Below are 16746 nucleotides of genomic sequence, written 5' to 3' on the forward strand. Positions count from 1 at the left end.
CTGCGGGGCGCTGGGGTCTGCGGGGCGCTGGGGTCTGCGGGGCGCTGGGGTCTGCGGGGCGCTGGGGTCTGCGGGGCGCTGCTCCCAGAGCAGGGCCCCGTGGCAGGGAGAGACGCTGATACCACCTCGTTGTTTTCAGTATGTGACCCCCGTGATAAAATATGACAGGAACGGGTTCAAACCGCGAGACCGGCTACTTGTTCTGACCCAGTCCTCGGCCTATGTGGTGGAAATGGCCAAGATCAAGCAGAAAATAGACTACGCCACCCTGAAAGGTAACGGTGGAGCTGGGGGACTCCCCTTCCTGCCAGAGACCCTGGCTGGGGGGGAAAGATGAACTTGGTCTGTCAGAGATATTTGAAGCAATGATTCACTTGAGAACACTTTTTCCTGGGGGGATGGATAGAGGGTCTGTGTGTCAGCGTGCAGTTCCCTGAAGTACAAATTCTGAGTAAGAGGATGCAGTTCTTTGAAATGCTTAAATGCAGGAGAACGTCGCTTTCTGCTGACAGAGAGGGGAGAGAGGAAAACAAAACAAAACTTTCCTACTATTTTGTAGGTAACTTAATCCTGCCATTGTCTGAACTCCAGGGGTAGAATATATACTTTCTCCTCCCTCCCTTACTAAAAGAAAGGTATCATGGACAGGTATGGAGCAAAGAACTAACACGCTGTGATTAAATAACCCGTGTTGGGAATGTGTTATGGACACGTGGATGACAGCCACGGTGATCTTCAGCAGGGTTAATTCTTCAAAACAGTCGCTGCTTTGCATTTTGCCCTAAGTGGGGGGCTGTGCTTTCTCCCACTGGGTACAGTCCAGAGGCCCCCACCCTGAACCAGACTCCCTCCTGTAACCTGGGCTGGAGTCGCTGCCCCCGCAGGAACAGCACCCTGGTGCTGGGAGGGTGATGGTGGTGCTGTGGGACTCTCTCTGGTAGTTTTTTTTTCTCTAATTTTTGGATTTCTTTCGAAGGTATTTCCACCAGTAACCTGAGCGATGGGATTGTAGTCATTCATGTTCCCGAGGACAACAAACAGAAGGTAGAAAACTGTGATGTAGCTACTGGGGGCTTGTGGTTAGAAGCAAGGGCTTGTAGCTGACGCTTCTAGTATCTTCCTATGAAATACTGGGATTACACAATTACTGATGGTTAATAATTCTGTCATCAGTTTTTTTTTTTTTTTTTTTTTTTTTTTTTTTTTAGAACCACAGTTGTTCTAAATCATAAATAGTCCCCGGAAGGGGACCAGACCTGTATGTGACTGTAGTAATTGCTGTGTTGCTTCTGCACAGCCATCACTACTCGGGCATTAGAAAGTTGTTTCTCTGTATGCACGACCGCTTACCTGCTGGGGCAGTGCCAGATTTTATGCCTTTTTCTTTCTTTGTTTGTTTCTTTGTTTCAGGGAGATGCAATCCTTCAGTGTGAGCATGTCTTCGAGACGGTCACTAAACTCTGCATGCTGGCCAATAAGCAAAGCCTCGTGAAAGTTGTGCAGGGAAGGTAAGGCAGGAAGCTGGATGGGTACTCTTGTGCAGGCTTTATTTTATGGAAGAACTTCTAGGCCTGGCCAGCTTAGATCAAAACTATTAACATCACCCCAGCAGACGGTGCCCTGAGGTGACGAGGTCTGCTGCAGTAGCACGGTGGTTTTCATGGCTTCCTTCACAAGATGGGGCTCCACTGGAACAAGAAAATACAATAAAAATCATGACACCCTCTTCCCCACGCTACCGAAACTTCCACAGTGCTTGGGCTTGCACCTTGCAAACATGCCGCTCTGCTCCAAGAGCTGCCCATCACCCATCTGCCCAAAAACTTGTTTATAGGGGACTTGTGCTGTAAAACCACCTTAAAACCCCCTTTTTTTTTTTTTTTTCAGGCTTGATGCGACCTGGGTGTGAGGTGGTGGGTTTAGTGGTTTCACAACGGATCTCATTAGCGCCAGCTCTGAGGAAACCTGCTGGGCTGAGCCTGCGGGTCACTTTGGGATAAAGGCTCCTCTCCCTAAAAGCCTGAGAGGCCCTGAAATGTGATTGCTGAGCGCAAGAACCGCCTCGGTCACGCCACCGAGCTAATGGCAGGTGGATGCAGTCTGTCTCTCAAATCTCTACGTGAATTGGAAGTGGCACATGAAACCCGTACTTCTGCCCCAGCTTTTCTCTCTGGCCTTTGCATTTCAATTGTAATTAGATTCTGTGTGTTCAGTGGTTTTCTCCAGGTCAGATCTGCTTATCTTCCAGTGCTTAATTGCACCAGGAAAATTCAGATGCCTGGACCGGGCAGGCATGCTCTATTCATCAAACCCTTCTGGGTTGTGTGGTATAATGCAATTGTGAAGGAAATTTACCTAAGCTGGAGGGCTCTGATCTTCTAAACTAACGAGATTTGCCAAGGGAACAGAAATAAAGGGGGCTTAGAGCAAAGCCTCTTGCGAGGCGAGCACCTAACGAGTAATCGTGTGTTTGCAGCCTTCAGTTTCGCATTGGCTCTGGGAAGGAAGGGACGATGGTGTTCACCGTCGGGCAGGAGCCTCAGGTCTTCAAAGCCAAAAATGGACAATTAACGGTGGTAAGGCCTCATCCGAGCGCCGGGGATATGACTCGTGCTTTCTCCTTTTGCTTAACCCCTGCAGAGAGCAACAGCCTCTTGCAAGGGCCTTTTGTGTGAGCTCAGGACTCGATTGCTCTTAGGGAGCAGAGGGGTGCACGACGTAACTGCCCCGTCGGTACCCACCTCTGTAAGAGAACGCCCAGCGCTGACCAGTGCTGTGGTGGGGGCCGCAGCTGCGTGCCCTGCCTGGGGATTCTTGCTGCTCTCAAGCTCGTGGGGGGGAGAGGGAGCAAGGCCCTCTCCTGGCAGTCACTCAGCCTGAGCCCGAGTCCAACCTGCAGCTGTGAAATGAGGGCTGGGGTGGTGAAGTTCATCACCTCCTGTTGCTTCCCTCAGCCAAGTTATTTCTGAAATCGGTTGGGGAGTGGAGGGAAAGCAGTTCTGTCAGCCCGGCAAAAGGAGGGAGGAATGAGGGAAGATAATGGGGGGGGCTTCGCTGCTTCGAACCAACTGTTCGGCAGAAACGACCCAACCCCTTCCCACAGCCAGGACCCCTCCAGGACTATCGCTTGGACTCGGTTTAACAATTCCTTTTCTCATCCCAGGTGTCAACCCAGGCAAAGTCTTGATGAGAAACAGTTCCTGTTCCTGGTCCCCGTCTGGGCCTGGAATAGAAAGGAGCCTGCAGGATGAGACCAGCACTCACATCTCCCCTGGAATCTTTGATGCCATAGGGCTGCTGTGATTTGAGAGTTTGCTTGCATCTTTTAGGCTCTTTTTTTTTAATAGTTTAAAACTATTCGACTATAGCTAAATAAATTCCATTATGATGCTGTAACATTCCAGTGAGCACAGATGCTCATTACACTGTCACAGGGAAATGTTTAAACCCAAAGTTGCAGTTCCACACCTAAAATGTCTGTCTCCGTGTGCTCGGTAAAGCCGGGAGCTCTGACCAGTCAGGAAGGATTAAGATAGACCCAAAAAATGGTTTCTCCAGCTGTACCTTGAGTCACAGCTCCCCAGAACTGCCTCAAGCACAGACCAGGCCTGAAAACACCTTTTCTCTCAGGCAGACGGGCAAAGCTCATCCTTCGGCAAGGGGAGGGATGGCTAAATGTGCAGTAGGGCTGGGGCTCTTGTGACACAGAAAGCTGCTCGTTGATTCTGTCAGGGGGAAAGATCTTTGCTTTTAGCATAACGCTGTCCTGGTTTTCCCTGCACACAGTGCAGTGGAAGCAAAACCATAAATGAGGGAAGGGCTGGCTTGGAAAAACCTTCACCTCCAGCCCTGGGAAGCTGCACCTGCACAGCCCCTCACCGTGAGGCAGGCCTGGGGAGCTCCAGCTCGGGTTAGGCTGAACCTCCAGCCTGTGGAGTCTCAACTTGCTGCCCTGAAATCTGGGGCTTTGCAGGGCCCTGAGAGCCGGAGATCAAATTGAGGCTGACGTCTGATATTTCTTCCTGAAAGCTCCTTCCAGCTCCGTGGACCCAGGGGACAGCACCTTTCAAACGAGTAATAAAGTGACTCACATGTAAATATGAAATATCTTCTAATTTATTGTGTTATATTTTTAAAAAAAAAAAAGGTAGTACATATTGCAAACAACCATACACAGAAATCCAGCTTAAGCTTTTTTTTGTGCATAAGTACAAAGGGGGATGGAATGATTGTACAGAACAGAGGAATTTGCTGCTACTGCCTTAAGCCTGAAAGGTTCTACCCCCCCTCTTTGGAGCTCAGAGCCTTTCCCAAGGGTGGGGGGGGGATCCACATCCCCCCTGTGTAAATACAGGTGCAGCTGCTCTGGGGCTACAGCTCCACGGACAAAGCGGGGGGGTGAAGGCTCCGACCCCAAACCACATTCCACGCTGCGGATTTTAGTCCAGCTTCTCTGTGTAGTGCTGATGGACCAAATCCTGCAACTGAGCGCTCAGTCAGCTCCGTCAGTGTCAGTTGTGGGGTGCTGGGGAGTCAAAGTCACGCTCCCCGTTACCAGGTGCTAGTCCCAGGGCACCCACGGGGCTGCCCAGGACCCAGGAGAGGCAAAACCAGTTCCCAGAGCTGGGAGTGTTTGTGCAAGGGCCTTGCCGAAGCCTCTCCCAGCCCCGGGAAGGGACGTTGGCCCAGGACAGCAGCACGGCAAGGGTTAAGTCAGTGTGTAAGGGCAGAGTCTGCCCCTAAACGCAGGAACAAAACTGAAACCTCATCCAACCCTCCCACTGCGCCTCACTAAACCAATGGCTCTACAAACCGCTGTACAAAGAGTCAAAACAACCAGTCACTGGGGTTTTTTAAGACCTACATTTGCAAAACCTGAAATAGGAAACGTCAGAAGCCAGTTACAAATCTATTTACAGAGAAGTTAATGCCAGCGCTGCGCCATCAGGGGCTTCGTTGCTGTCACCCCATCACCTCCCGGACCCAGCACAGACCCCTCCGAGGGCTCAGAATGCCACAACCAGCCCCAAAACGTGCCCGGAAAAGGTCAAAGTCCAGAGGACTGGAGCGCACGGAGGCTTTTCCTGCTGCTCCCTGGTTAGCACGGAAGGACGGGGAGGGAGAGGCGCCGGGTCCTTCACCGCAGCAACCTGCACTCTGGACTTCACAAACCCGGAGCGTGTTGCGAGCGCGTGGAAAGGCAGCTTAAACTACAAGCCCGGAACCGTCAGGACGTCGCTGAAGCTGCTGAACTACAGGGTAAGGGTTCACTGTTGAGCTCTTAGTAGCTGAAGAAGAAAGAGTAGAGGAGATGGGTACCACCACCCCATCTGTCACACACAGCAGCTGCCTGTAACTCAAAAAAGTCTTTGGCTACTAGAAAGATGACCTCAGCCTAACTTTGAAATCATTACAGCTTTACTTGATGATCCACAATTGTACCACTGAGCACTTTATGCTTTATTTTAGTGTCTACAGACAAGCTAAACATCGTCTGGGGTGTAACTGCTGCGCGAAAAAGAAGCGTTGGAGTAACAACGGAGCTGGTGATGTTGGCAACACCTTTGGTTTTTAAACTGTTCAGGTGAACAGCCCTGAGGCAGGAGTCGGAGTCCTCGCAGCGGGCGGCTGGGCAAAAACAAACACCCACCTCGCTGAGGAACAGGCACACGGAGCTGCTGCTCTGGACGGGAGGCCTGGCCCCAAGGCCAGCGCTACACAGCCCAGATGAAGGGCCAAAAAAAAGCTCCAGACTAGGCCACAGTCCTCTGGGCCCTGCCATGGTGCCGGCCCGAGCGCGAGTTTAAGACTTGCTCCATGGGGTTTCTCTCCCTGTCAGGGTTTGTTACATGAACCGTTACAGCCGGGGCTCAGCGCTCGGCGTTACCACCGAGTAACACCCGATCTCCCACTGCAACTGTTACTTGACTCCACAATAGGCAACAAGAGACGAGGAGGTAGATAAAATATTCATAATAGAAAAGTACGCGTAGAAAACTAAACCGCGGAGCTCTCCTCTACACAACGCTTCAGCTCTGCCCTTCCACACGCAGCTGCCATTTCTGAAAAGGCTTGGAACACGCTCAGGATGAAGCTGAACAAGGAGTAACTGCTGCTGGGCCCCCGTCTACTCCTCCTCCGCGCGTAACTTGCGCTGCCCTCGCTCAGAGCAAGACGATGCTCCTGGATCAGTTACAGAATGACCCGGGGCCGCGGTGGAACCGGCAGCGAGTAGCGCTCTACCTGTAGTAGAGAACGTGCAACTTACTGACCCCATGGAAATAAACTCCCCAGCTGAGACCCAGCGTCGGGCAGAAGCACACAACGGTACCAACACCACCCTAAGGAACAGCAATTCCATACAATTTGCTCCCGACCCTGCTTTTGGAGAAATTTAACATCCTCCAGCCTCGAGCTGCACTGGGTGCGTCTCCAACACCCAGGACCACAGAAGCTCCACTGAACCCCTCGAGGAGCTGGAGGGAGCCACAACCAGCTGAGCCCAAGCAGCTCCAGGGCTCCCTCTGCCCCCCGGCACTGCAGGAATCGAGCCAAGACGTGTCATTTGTCCTTTGGGGAGTCACTCCTGAGCTACCAGCCCCCTCGCCCCCACGCCCAGGAGACAGGGCCCACGAGTGCCCGGAGGGAAGAGCTACGGCTGACCGACCTTTGTTTGTTCTTGTTTTGTTTTTAAAGTGCAGAATAATTACTAAATCCAAAGGAAGCCAGCCCTCTTCCTCTCTAGCCACAAAATAGCGAAGACGAGCGCTAAAAATTCAGGGCATTTCTCCCGATGCTCAATAGGTCCTTACAGTGTCTATCACATGCCCAGCAACCTTATTTATTCTTGTCCTAGAACTACTGCATTTAAATACCCCAAATAATCTAGTTTGTTACAAAACGTAATTTACAGACTTTGCTGAACAGAAGTTAAACCGCCTGGTCCTCCGCTGCAGGGGACGGGTCAGAGGCAGGGCAGCCCCCTCCGGGCAGAGCTGCGCAGTCTGGGGCTGGCCCTGGGCTCACTGGTGCAGGTGGGCCCTGTCATCCGGGCGTTTGATGTGAATCCTTCGCACGCGCTCGATGCGCTCCCGCTCCTCGTCCTCCTCCAAGTGATGGGAGCGACCGGCTGCCCCTCCCGTGGCTTCCAAGAGCGCGTTGTCGGGGCCCCTCCCGTCCTGGGACTCGTAGAGCAGAATGTTCAGTGTCTCCTCGTAAATGCGGGCCTCTGGGAACTCCACCTGCCCCCCCGGGAAAGAGAAGGTCACGCTCACCCACTGCTGGTCACCGCAGGCACCGGGTTACCTCATTTTTAACTCCCAATATCGTTCTGGTTTTAAAATTTCTGAATTGCACCCTAACCACAGAAATCCCTCCTAGCACAATCATTTCAATTCTATTATTTGCTTTCAGCTTTTGACACTCAGCAACCAGGGTGGGTTGGTTGGTGTTTTGGTTTTTTTTTTTCAGAACTGGCCAGCCCACAGGGCAGCTTCAGACAGATTTCTCCTGGGAAAAGTACAAAGGCCCAGGGAAGGGATGTCACTGCTCACCAGGATGTGTCTGTACACAGGGGCATAAACCAAACTTGGTTAAATGTGTGTTTGTCTGAAGATAAAGAACTGGACTAGCCTTGCAATACGGAACATCCCAACTGCCCTGCAGGAGGACAGACCCCCAGGATGAGCCCCACTGCGCTGCTCCCCCTCTGAAGGCCGTTGATTACTCCACAGAGAAGCTAAACAATGAGAGGAGTGTTCAAAGTGGAGCAGATGTCAGGGTGCCGGCCTGAGAGCAGCCGGGCCCCTTGCTGGAAGCACTGGGGGTTTACTCGTACCTTTGTCTGTTTTTTCTCAGTAGCATAAACAATGGAAGTGCAGCAGACTTCGGCAATCTTCCGGCCCTGCCCGTAAAAAGACCAGCAGCAGATCTCATCTCCAATCACATCTTTTATAAAGAGCACCCTCCCGTTAAACCGCAGGGACAGCTTGTCGAACAGCTCGATGTTCTTCAGCATGTTGTCGTCGGAGTTGCTGCGGGAGGCGAAGGAGCAGGGTCAGGCCAGGGCAGCAGCCGTCAGGCCGGGACGGCGACGCACAGGGCAGGAGGGGGGGTCGGGCAGGAGCAGTTCCCAGCCCACACGCCCGTTTCCTGACTTACTGCGTCTTGGTACCAAGCCGGTATCCAGGGCTGCAGTGGGTAACTCGTTCTGACTAGTACAAGCAGGAAAACCTGCTGCTGAGGAAGCAGTAACACACCAGCAGTACAGGGAATAACGCTGTCCGAGGCCACTTCACAGAATCCCAGAATCATCTGGGTTGGAAAAGCCCCTGCAGCTCCTCCAGCCCCACCATGACCCTCCCCCTGACCGTTCCCAACTCCCCCAGATCCCTCAGCGCTGGCTCAGCCCAACTCTTCAACCCCTCCAGGGATCCCGGGGACTCCCCCCTGCCCTGGGCAGCCCATTCCAACGCCCAACAGCCCCTTCTGCACAGAAATCCTTCCTCAGAGCCAGCCTGACCCTGCCCTGGGCAGCTTGAGGCCATTCCCTCGGGGCCTGGCGCTGGGGCCTTGGCCCCAGAGACTCATCCCCCCTCTCTGCCCCCTCCTGGCAGGGAGTTGCCGAGGGCCAGGAGGTCTCCCCTCAGCCTCCTCTTCTCCAGACTGAACCCCCCCAGTTCCCCCAGCCGCTCCCCAGCAGACCTGTGCTCCAGACCCTGCACCATTTTGTTTGTGTACAAAATTCTATCACCCAAATAAAACCAGTCCTAAGCTCAAGCTCAGCACCAGCAGGATGGGAACAGCGTTATGTCACGAAACACCTACAGACATAAGGAAAGGGGGACAAGGTCCCAGACTTGATCATTTTACCACTTATTGAGAACAGCACGCCACGGAAGGCTGCTGGTATTCAGCCAATGTGCCGCAGCCCTCGGGGAGGGCAGGTCAGCAGCTGGGCAGGAGCCTCTGCCAGCTGCACCTCAGCGTTAGAGGAGCTCCTCTGGCACAGAACCAGCCCACACTTAGCCTGCCACTGATGACAGCAGGCTCCCTTTGGACTCAGGTTTGAAATTAATTGGGAAAAAAACGAGCGCACGCCAGCACCAATCTGTCATTGGTTCTGAGTGAAGAAAAAGTAAATGCTTAATCACGGATTTTAGTCTATGAAAACCTTCAAAGAAGTCCAGCTGAAGTCATTTACCTGGTGTAGGAATACTTGTTGTTGCTTCTGTTATATAGCAGCTTCACTGCTGGCTGTAAAACACAAACCACAGGTCAGGGACAGGAAGAGCAGTAAGAGCTGGAGGCCCAGCCCAGCGCAGACCCCCCAGCAGAGAACCTGCGACCTGACACGACACCATCGGGCCCAAGCCTCGTGGGATTTTGTTGTTGTTGCTACAAAACTGTCCCAGACAGGTTGGCAGCGGGGCTGCAATCCCTTCCGACCCCTTCTGTGACCGGACCACCCTCTATCCTCCCCCGCCCTCTGCCTTTTTGCCAAGGTTAATTGTTGTCACCAGCATCCTCCCCTCTCCCCGCCACGGCGAGCAGGCTTCCAGAAACAGGAGATTCACTGATTCACCTTGGCTAAAGAAAGCACCTGTCGTTAATAACCAGAGCAGAGACATAAACAGAAGATCTAATAGCCCTGAGGATCTGCTCGGTCATGCTGCTGCCTACGTGCTGGTTTAATACCTTAAATGGAGAAATACACAGCCAGGCCCAGCCTGAGCAACATTTGACTGGGAATTCAGAAGAAACGTTTAGTCTGCTGGAGGTTTTCAGGGCTTTGCAGCTCAACAGTTGAAGCGTAAGCCCGTTGATGAAAACTAAAGACCATTTTCTACAGAATAATTGGGCCAAGGTCCCAGGCAAGCCCAGGGCCCCAGGCCAGCACCCTCCCACCCCACAGCCCGGCCTCTCTCACCTTGTTAGAAGTGGCTATAAGTTTTTGCTCCTCTTTGGAAGACGTGATGACTGGTACCTTGCAGAACGGTTCATACGCATCTTTGTTCTGCTGAAACAAGAATCAAAGAGCAGTGGAATGGAAATAGGCCTTAGGGCACCCTCTGAGCAGGCAGGGCCTGCACGCCCCGTGCTGAAGAGCTCAGCGTGCTCTTGGTCCCTGCTGGCCCGTGCTCCTTTCTGCTCTCTACGACTCTGCAAACACAGGGACTCGATGGCACGGGCCAATTTAAACCGTGGGACTGGAACGTGGCTTCCCTCAGCGAGGGCACCAGTAACGGTGGCTTCAAACCTAAGGTGAGCACCGCAGAGGAAAACAAAGGCTCGCAGCAGCCCGTGGCCACAGGAAGCTGCTCTGGTGTGGCCCAAGGACCTGCCCCATTCTGGCTGATGCTGGAACAATTAACTTTTGTCACAGAGCTTGCGCTGATGACGGATCATTTCACCAGGTGAGATCCTGACAGGAGCAGAGGACACGAGGAGCCAGGCTCCTGCTCCTCACACACTCCCCGGAGTCAGCAGAGGGAAGCGAGCAACTGCTCATGTTGAGAACAAGTCGGTACGTTTTTCTGGATGCGACCAGGCTCCAGCAGATCAGTGACACGAAACACTTCCATTTCATCCCAGCCTCAAAAAACGCACCAAGTGGAGAAGACCAGCAGAAAAATCTTGCTCTGCCCAGATGCTCTTTCCCACCCAGAGCAGCCTCCTCTTCTAACCCGAGCCCTCCTGAGCTCCGCGACCTACCTGCAAGGCTGCCTGGCACTCGTCCACCAGCCCCTGCACCAGGTAGTACTTTGCTTCCGCCAACAACTCTTCGATCTCCCTGCGGCTCTCGGGGAGCGGCACAGCCCCGTCCCGCAGGTAGTTCAGTATCGTCCCAAAATGTTTTCCACAGCGGTCGATCAGGATCCAGCCTAGGGACAGAAGCAGACCACAGTGCAGGAGAAGCAAACGTGGCAAAAGGCCTTGACACCAGCCTGGGACTGCTGTACCGAGCAGGCTCCTGCCAAGAGAGGCTAACTCCAGTTCCTTGCCCGAGCTGGCGAGCAGGGGGGCAGAAAGCACAGAGAATTTACTGCTCCTCCCGTGTTTCAAGCACAGAGTTAGTGGGAGTAAGGTAGAAAACCCACCTGCTCCTCACAGTTCCCCAGTAACAAATGATGAACTGAAACAGAGGAATGACTCCTTCCCATTCCCAAACCAACCAGCCCTGTTCTCCCTGTACTCCCCAAGCCCTGACAAATTATTTTCTTGCCCGCTCTCTCAGGGCCCTGTTACATACATGTGGGGCTGTTTCTTCCAGAAGCCGACTAAAACCAACCAGACTTGACCCTGTAAAGGTTGTGGCACCCGAACACAACGCGGGGACCCGCTGTGACCCAGGAGATGTACAAAAAGGCCGGCAAGGGGAAAGGCAGCACAGACTCAGCAGCGTCACAGCAAATTGTTTCGGTCTCTATATTCCCAAACTGCATTAATGTGGTAGAACAAAGCAGTTACTAGCACAACGCCCCAAACTGCTGAAAGACGCGACACGGCAGCAGAACGGAACGCACGGCCCCTGCCCCGGAGCTCCCCAGCACCGCTCCGTACTGACACCGGCGTGAAGGAAAGAAAACAGAGCTACAGCCACGGTGCTTCCCAGCTCGCTGGCGGTCAGAGCCTCTGCACCGCGCCTCTCGCTGCCCGTCTGTTGCCTGGATCAGGCTGGACCCTGAGAAACGTTAGGCAACGTCGAGGCTCGGGTTTCCATAAACGAACAGATGGCCACTCTCACGGGCTGCGGCTCAGGAATGCAGCGAGGAAACGCTTGTGGGGAAGGAGTCATATTTTGGACAAATAAGGAAAGTAGGTTAAAGCAGACCCCGTATGTTCTGCATGAATGGAATTACTAGTAAAGTCTGAGCATTTGGTTTAATTTGGAAAGTGAACACAGCCCTTTCATGCTGTTGTGTGGAAAACTGAGAGAGTCTCCGGCAATTTACTACAGGCTTTCCATCTCCCTCGTTTCCCTGCTGTCTGCAGAAAACACAACGTGAGCTCGCTGTTGTAATTTTACAGACCGTAATAACAAACTGGAAACCTGGAGGCAGGAGAAATCAAGTAACAAAAGCCTGATCCGGGCTAATGAATACAGTAAACCCATCCAAGCAGGGCAGAAAAAGGCCCATTTGTCACTGCGGAGGTACGTAAAGCCAAATCTCCCGTTTTAAAGCGACGAGGGAGCCCAAGACAGCGTAGGAAGGACACCCATACCCCGCAAAGGCAGCTGCTGACAGAGTTTATTAAGAGTACACCAACACGCAGGGAGGGAAAGAGCAGAACTGCGATCCCCAAACCTCACTGTTATCCCCTCCACTATGATTCCCTCCGCAGGCTGTAAAAATCTGCTGCAACTTGATGGCGAAACCGAACCAGAATTACTCATTTTCATGGCGGGGGATGAGCGAATATTTCGAACAGCATCGCAAAATGCAAGCGGCTGCTAAAACAGCTTTCGAAAAACCTTCGAAACAGCCAAGTGTGGAGGCAAAGCGAGATGACTCACTGGCAAACGACCCCTCCTGCCACTCTCACAGCTGTGCAGAGCCTAAGAAGTGGGTTTCAGCTACAGTCTTTTCAAGCTATTTTTTAATTGCAGCGTTACAAAAACGTCCTGTGATCCGTTTACTGAGGTAGCAATACATAATCCATGAGCTGCAGGTACACACATTAGACTTTCAGGAAATTAATCTTTTGTTTTACAAGAAGTCTCAGGGACGGCATCCAAACGCTCAAACTAATCCAGACCATGTTTTCTGACCAAGCCCTGACAGATGAAAGAGGAGCCTGACACCAAAGGCTGCCTGATGCTCAACAGTCTCTCTAGCAGCTGAACAAAACCACACATCTCGATCAGCTGGTTAACAGCAGTGGGGAGTGAGGGGAGGGGGGGAAAAAAAAAAAAGAAAAAAAAAATATCATACTGCAGAGAAGAAAATTGGAAACAGATGGATGCACCTGGAAAACTCACATCCTTCTATCTGCTCATTACCATAAAAATATAAATTTCCAAATATGCTGATTTGCTACAGTTCATGAACAGTTTCTAAAGGGAAAATAATCATCTGCCACCCACGGCCGGAGAACTCCAGTCCTTTCTCCTACGGCCCAGCCGGCAGCGTGCTGATAATTGTTGAGTTTCGAGAAAGAGCTGGGGAGATGGTGCTTGGGGTCAGAAGAATGCGTCTAAACAAAGAGGAGGACCCCTCGTGACACATTCCACAGACTGTTTAAAAACTTCACTCTTTCCAGTTTTTCTGCAAGTCTGGCTTCTTTTCCTAAGGAACATTTTGGTTTGTGCCAAATTTTGGGTGTGAGCAATCAGCAGTATTTTGAAGAATTTCAGATAAAAAGAGTTTCCTTGAACAGCTATAATGCTATTGTCCCGGTTTCCAGCATCACGCCGGGCAAGGGGAGATAAAGCAAGAACTCCTGCGATGGGAGTGTCTCGGTTACAACCTACAGGAAGTATCAAATTCCTACTGAAACGCAAACCAGCTAAATGGAACAATCCCACAGACACTGCGGGATTCGCAGCAAAATAAACCGGCGGTTCTGCGTCTCAAGCATGATATTTTAGCAGATTAAATGCCAGTTACCCTCCTGTTAGCAGTAATATTGGCAGCTGCTCTCCAGCACAACATACCTGCGCGGGCTCAGGGCCTGGGGAAGGCGAGACCACGCCAGGCTGGCCTTCCAAAATTAATTTGGAATTTCCAACCCGTTTCCAAACTGAAGGACTTGGGAAGTCTCAAATGACCCAATTCTGTGAAACACGGGAGGGAGGGGTAGGAGGATACCACCGGAGCTGTCTGGGGAGAGGTCTTCCATGAACAGCTTCACAGCCTTTCCCCTGGAACACCCCTCCAGTCTTCCCAGTAAGGGTGCTGATTCCCATCTGACAGGTTTTCTTTTTCAATCTGACCCACAGGCTGGCTTTCTTGCGCCGCTTGCGCAGACCCCAGAGACCCTTTGATCTGGAGCCCGCAGTGCCAATGTTGGGAGGGCTGACACTTGCAAAAGGCACGGGGTAACACCTCAAACAATGCAGCTTTTTACCCCCCAGCTTAAATATAAGGACTCCTGGCTAAAACAGGAATAGTCAGATAATTAGGTTGTATTTTTTACATTTTTTTCCTCCAAATCCACTTACTCCTCTCTCAAGAAAGCTTATCCCAAAAGCCCTACTAAATCCCTCACTTGTTCCACATGACCTCTAAACGCTGACTGCTCTAAAGCACTCGAAACTCAGTCCAATTCATCTGACCTCATACTACATTTTCTATGCTTTCGACAAGCTCCAACAAAAATTTCAGGTGATTAACTAGTCACAAGAAAGGTGTTTTGAACCCTCAGGCTCAGTGATGCAGTACCTATAGTTAAAGTTAAGGTATCCAAGGCCATAAACACAGTGATGGGCAAAATGTCAGCGCATAAATAAAAAGCTGCACTTCCAGTTAATCTCAGTGACACTCCCACAACATGAGAATGCTGATATAAAACTCTGCTACCAGTTGCAATTATCACAAACACATTTTAGCTATATTATTAATTTAAAAATCTTTTATAGGATCTCATAAAATCAACATATCCAGTAAGGATTTGAGTACTGCTCCCTTAGAAAACTGTAGTTTGACATAGTGCACGTTCTTTCCTTCCAGACACAACGTGGAGAGACCCACCCGCTAGCTCTCTCCTTTTTCTGTCGGTAATACACTGGCAAATTTTCTAAAAACGGTACAACTGGTTCTGTTTTAGCGAATCCAACATCAATACTCTCACAAGAGACCAGTTTCATTTAAAAAAAAAAAATCAGCTTTTAGCTCATAAATCCCCTGCGACGTTGAGAGCATATTTTATACTTTTATTTGAGGTAAGGAAACAAGATGAGGGAACAGCCTTCTGAGCTTCAAAGTAAATATGCAAGTCCTGACTCATAGTTCCTTAATCACCATCCCCACCATTTTCCATATGCTTCAGAGTGTGAGTATTTCAAAAGAAAAAAGACAGCCTGGGCTATGTGGGCCTGCCAGGAGCCTCAGGACCTCCTACTGCCTTTCTCTGGGTCAGACAGCCACACGTGCTCTCTGTTCCACACCTCTGCTCACTTGTGTCAGCTATGAGTTTTAACAGAAATATCTGGGCCTGCAATTAGATGTTCCTCTCTGTTCCCTAACAGTTTTCTCCAGCTCCTTCCGAGTTATTTTCACTGAAGAAGCGGCGCGAGGGAGCAGCCCCTTACCTTCGCTGTCGGTCAGGACTTCCATTCGGCCACTGAACATGGCCTTGAGCATGGTGTCCTGCTTGGTCAGGGTCTGCATGGTGGTGTAGTAGAGGGCACCACCAATGTTCAGTTTGACGTACTTGGAGCTCGGACTCGTCCCTTTGAAGGAGGTCGTGCGAGTCGCAGCCGCCGGCACTGCTGAGCTCACCACACTTTCTCCCGACATCTCTTCCTGCGAGCGAGGAGTTACCAGTTAGACCTGCAGCTCCGCTGCGTGACACCCGACTTCGTGTCACCATCAGTTATTTTATACAGAAACAGCCACAGATGTGCTGGGCATTATCAGCCTCGGCTCCTCTCTGCCTCATTGTAAAGTTCTCAAATGTTTTAGGCGTTTGTCTTCTGACAGCGATGTAAATCAACCAGAGAATATAAATCAACTCAGCCAAGGCAGGACGCTGCGAAAGCTGAGCAGCACTTCACGCTGCAAAAGCCAGCGCTTTCCCACAAAAACTGCACTCATTTCTTTCACAACTTCTAAAGCTTAAGCTCTTACTTCATCGACACTCTGGTATGTAATTGGGCAATTCCCAATACGCAGAGCTTGAGCAGATGATTCCTGTGTGTTAAAACACAGACCAGCTACAGATTTTCTTGAGGCTTTTTCTCTTCAAAGCACACACAAGCTTCCCGCTCCCTCCCCCGCCCTCCTATATTTCTCAGCAGCGTCCAACATCCCCCCCACCTCTGCCCGCAGCCCCCAAAGTGGACGCCAGCCCGCTAACGAGGTCACAGGCTGTAACAGGAACACGTTAGCTCAGCACCCTAAATGCCCCGAGAGCCGCTAACGATAAATCCTTAATCAAGCTGCGTCTCTGTGGTCAACTGCTCTGCCTCACAACGTGACAGGATGGGACGATTAAACCCCGCCATCAGCGGGTCTGACAACTTCCAGAGCACGCGGGCTGACTGCCGTACCGAATGATTTTTGTTCCGCTGTCGTGAAAAGCAGAACTATGGGATGGCAAATCTGAACGGAGCTGTAGTTTCACAAGGTGAGGAAGCGGGATGGGCAGAGGTGGCCGCGGGGGACCGTTCCCTCTGCCACGGAGCCTGCCCAGAGCTCTCTGGTGTGCAAAAGCTCCAGCCCCACGCTCCGGGGCTGAACGGCCGCAGCGCTCGGTCGGGAACCACACCCGGGGACCCTGAGCGGGATCCCGCGCTGCAGGGCACAGCCCAGCACCCTGCAGGGCGCAGCCCAGCACCCTGCCACCCACGAGGCACAGACCCCCAGGCCTGCCCTCCCCAAGCCACGCCGGCCTCTGGCCAAGGGCCAGCCTAGGGGGGAAGCCCCCCCTCCCCTCCCGCATGAAAACCAGACCGCGGGCACTCCTGGGGGAGCCGGATCCCACCCAGGACCCCTGTACCTGCTCCTCGGAGGCCGGGTTATCCCCCACCACCCCACCCCTGGCGACTGAGACCACCCAAAGCCCGCACTGCGCCCACCCCCC

At 52.0% G+C, this 16746-nt stretch overlaps 3 protein-coding genes across 10 annotated transcripts in view; 2 read left to right on the forward strand and 1 right to left on the reverse strand.

The window, feature by feature from the left end:
• The window catches only part of MYO1H (myosin IH), a 52862-nt gene extending 49579 nt beyond the window's left edge, over nt 1–3283 (forward strand). The window contains exons 31-35 of the mRNA XM_026859988.1: nt 89–275; nt 977–1044; nt 1411–1508; nt 2477–2576; nt 3164–3283. Of these exons, the coding sequence (XP_026715789.1) occupies nt 89–275; nt 977–1044; nt 1411–1508; nt 2477–2576; nt 3164–3187 (477 nt within the window). The 3' untranslated portion in view covers nt 3188–3283. The remainder of the gene's footprint in view (nt 1–88; nt 276–976; nt 1045–1410; nt 1509–2476; nt 2577–3163) is intronic.
• A 50-nt stretch (nt 3284–3333) lies between these two features.
• Nucleotides 3334–16746, reverse strand: part of KCTD10 (potassium channel tetramerization domain containing 10) — a 38420-nt gene continuing 25007 nt past the window's right edge. Inside the window, exons 3-9 of one of the 4 annotated variants that reach the window (XR_003399520.1) lie at nt 15254–15467; nt 10714–10883; nt 9929–10018; nt 9203–9255; nt 7838–8033; nt 4991–7241; nt 3334–3874 (exon numbers count right to left, since the gene is read on the reverse strand). Coding sequence is in view for 3 of the 4 variants with exons in the window: in XM_026859613.1 (XP_026715414.1) it covers nt 7023–7241; nt 7838–8033; nt 9203–9255; nt 9929–10018; nt 10714–10883; nt 15254–15467 (942 nt within the window). In the remaining variant the exon portion in view is untranslated. Of the gene's footprint in view, nt 3875–4698; nt 7242–7837; nt 8034–9202; nt 9256–9928; nt 10019–10713; nt 10884–15253; nt 15468–15980; nt 16092–16746 lie in introns of those variants that run through there. The other 3 variants (XM_026859615.1, XM_026859614.1, XM_026859613.1) reach the window with 3 other exon arrangements.
• The window catches only part of UBE3B (ubiquitin protein ligase E3B), a 23870-nt gene continuing 23292 nt past the window's right edge, over nt 16169–16746 (forward strand). For 2 of the 5 annotated variants that reach the window (XM_026859610.1, XM_026859611.1), the window contains exon 1: nt 16169–16290. The gene's annotated coding sequence lies outside the window, so the exon portion shown is untranslated. The remainder of the gene's footprint in view (nt 16291–16746) is intronic. The other 3 variants (XM_026859609.1, XM_026859608.1, XM_026859607.1) reach the window with 3 other exon arrangements.

The sequence above is a fragment of the Athene cunicularia genome (genome assembly GCF_003259725.1).
Source record: "Athene cunicularia isolate RWA chromosome 15 unlocalized genomic scaffold, athCun1 chr15_part1, whole genome shotgun sequence".
Classification (NCBI taxonomy): Eukaryota; Metazoa; Chordata; class Aves; order Strigiformes; family Strigidae; genus Athene; species Athene cunicularia.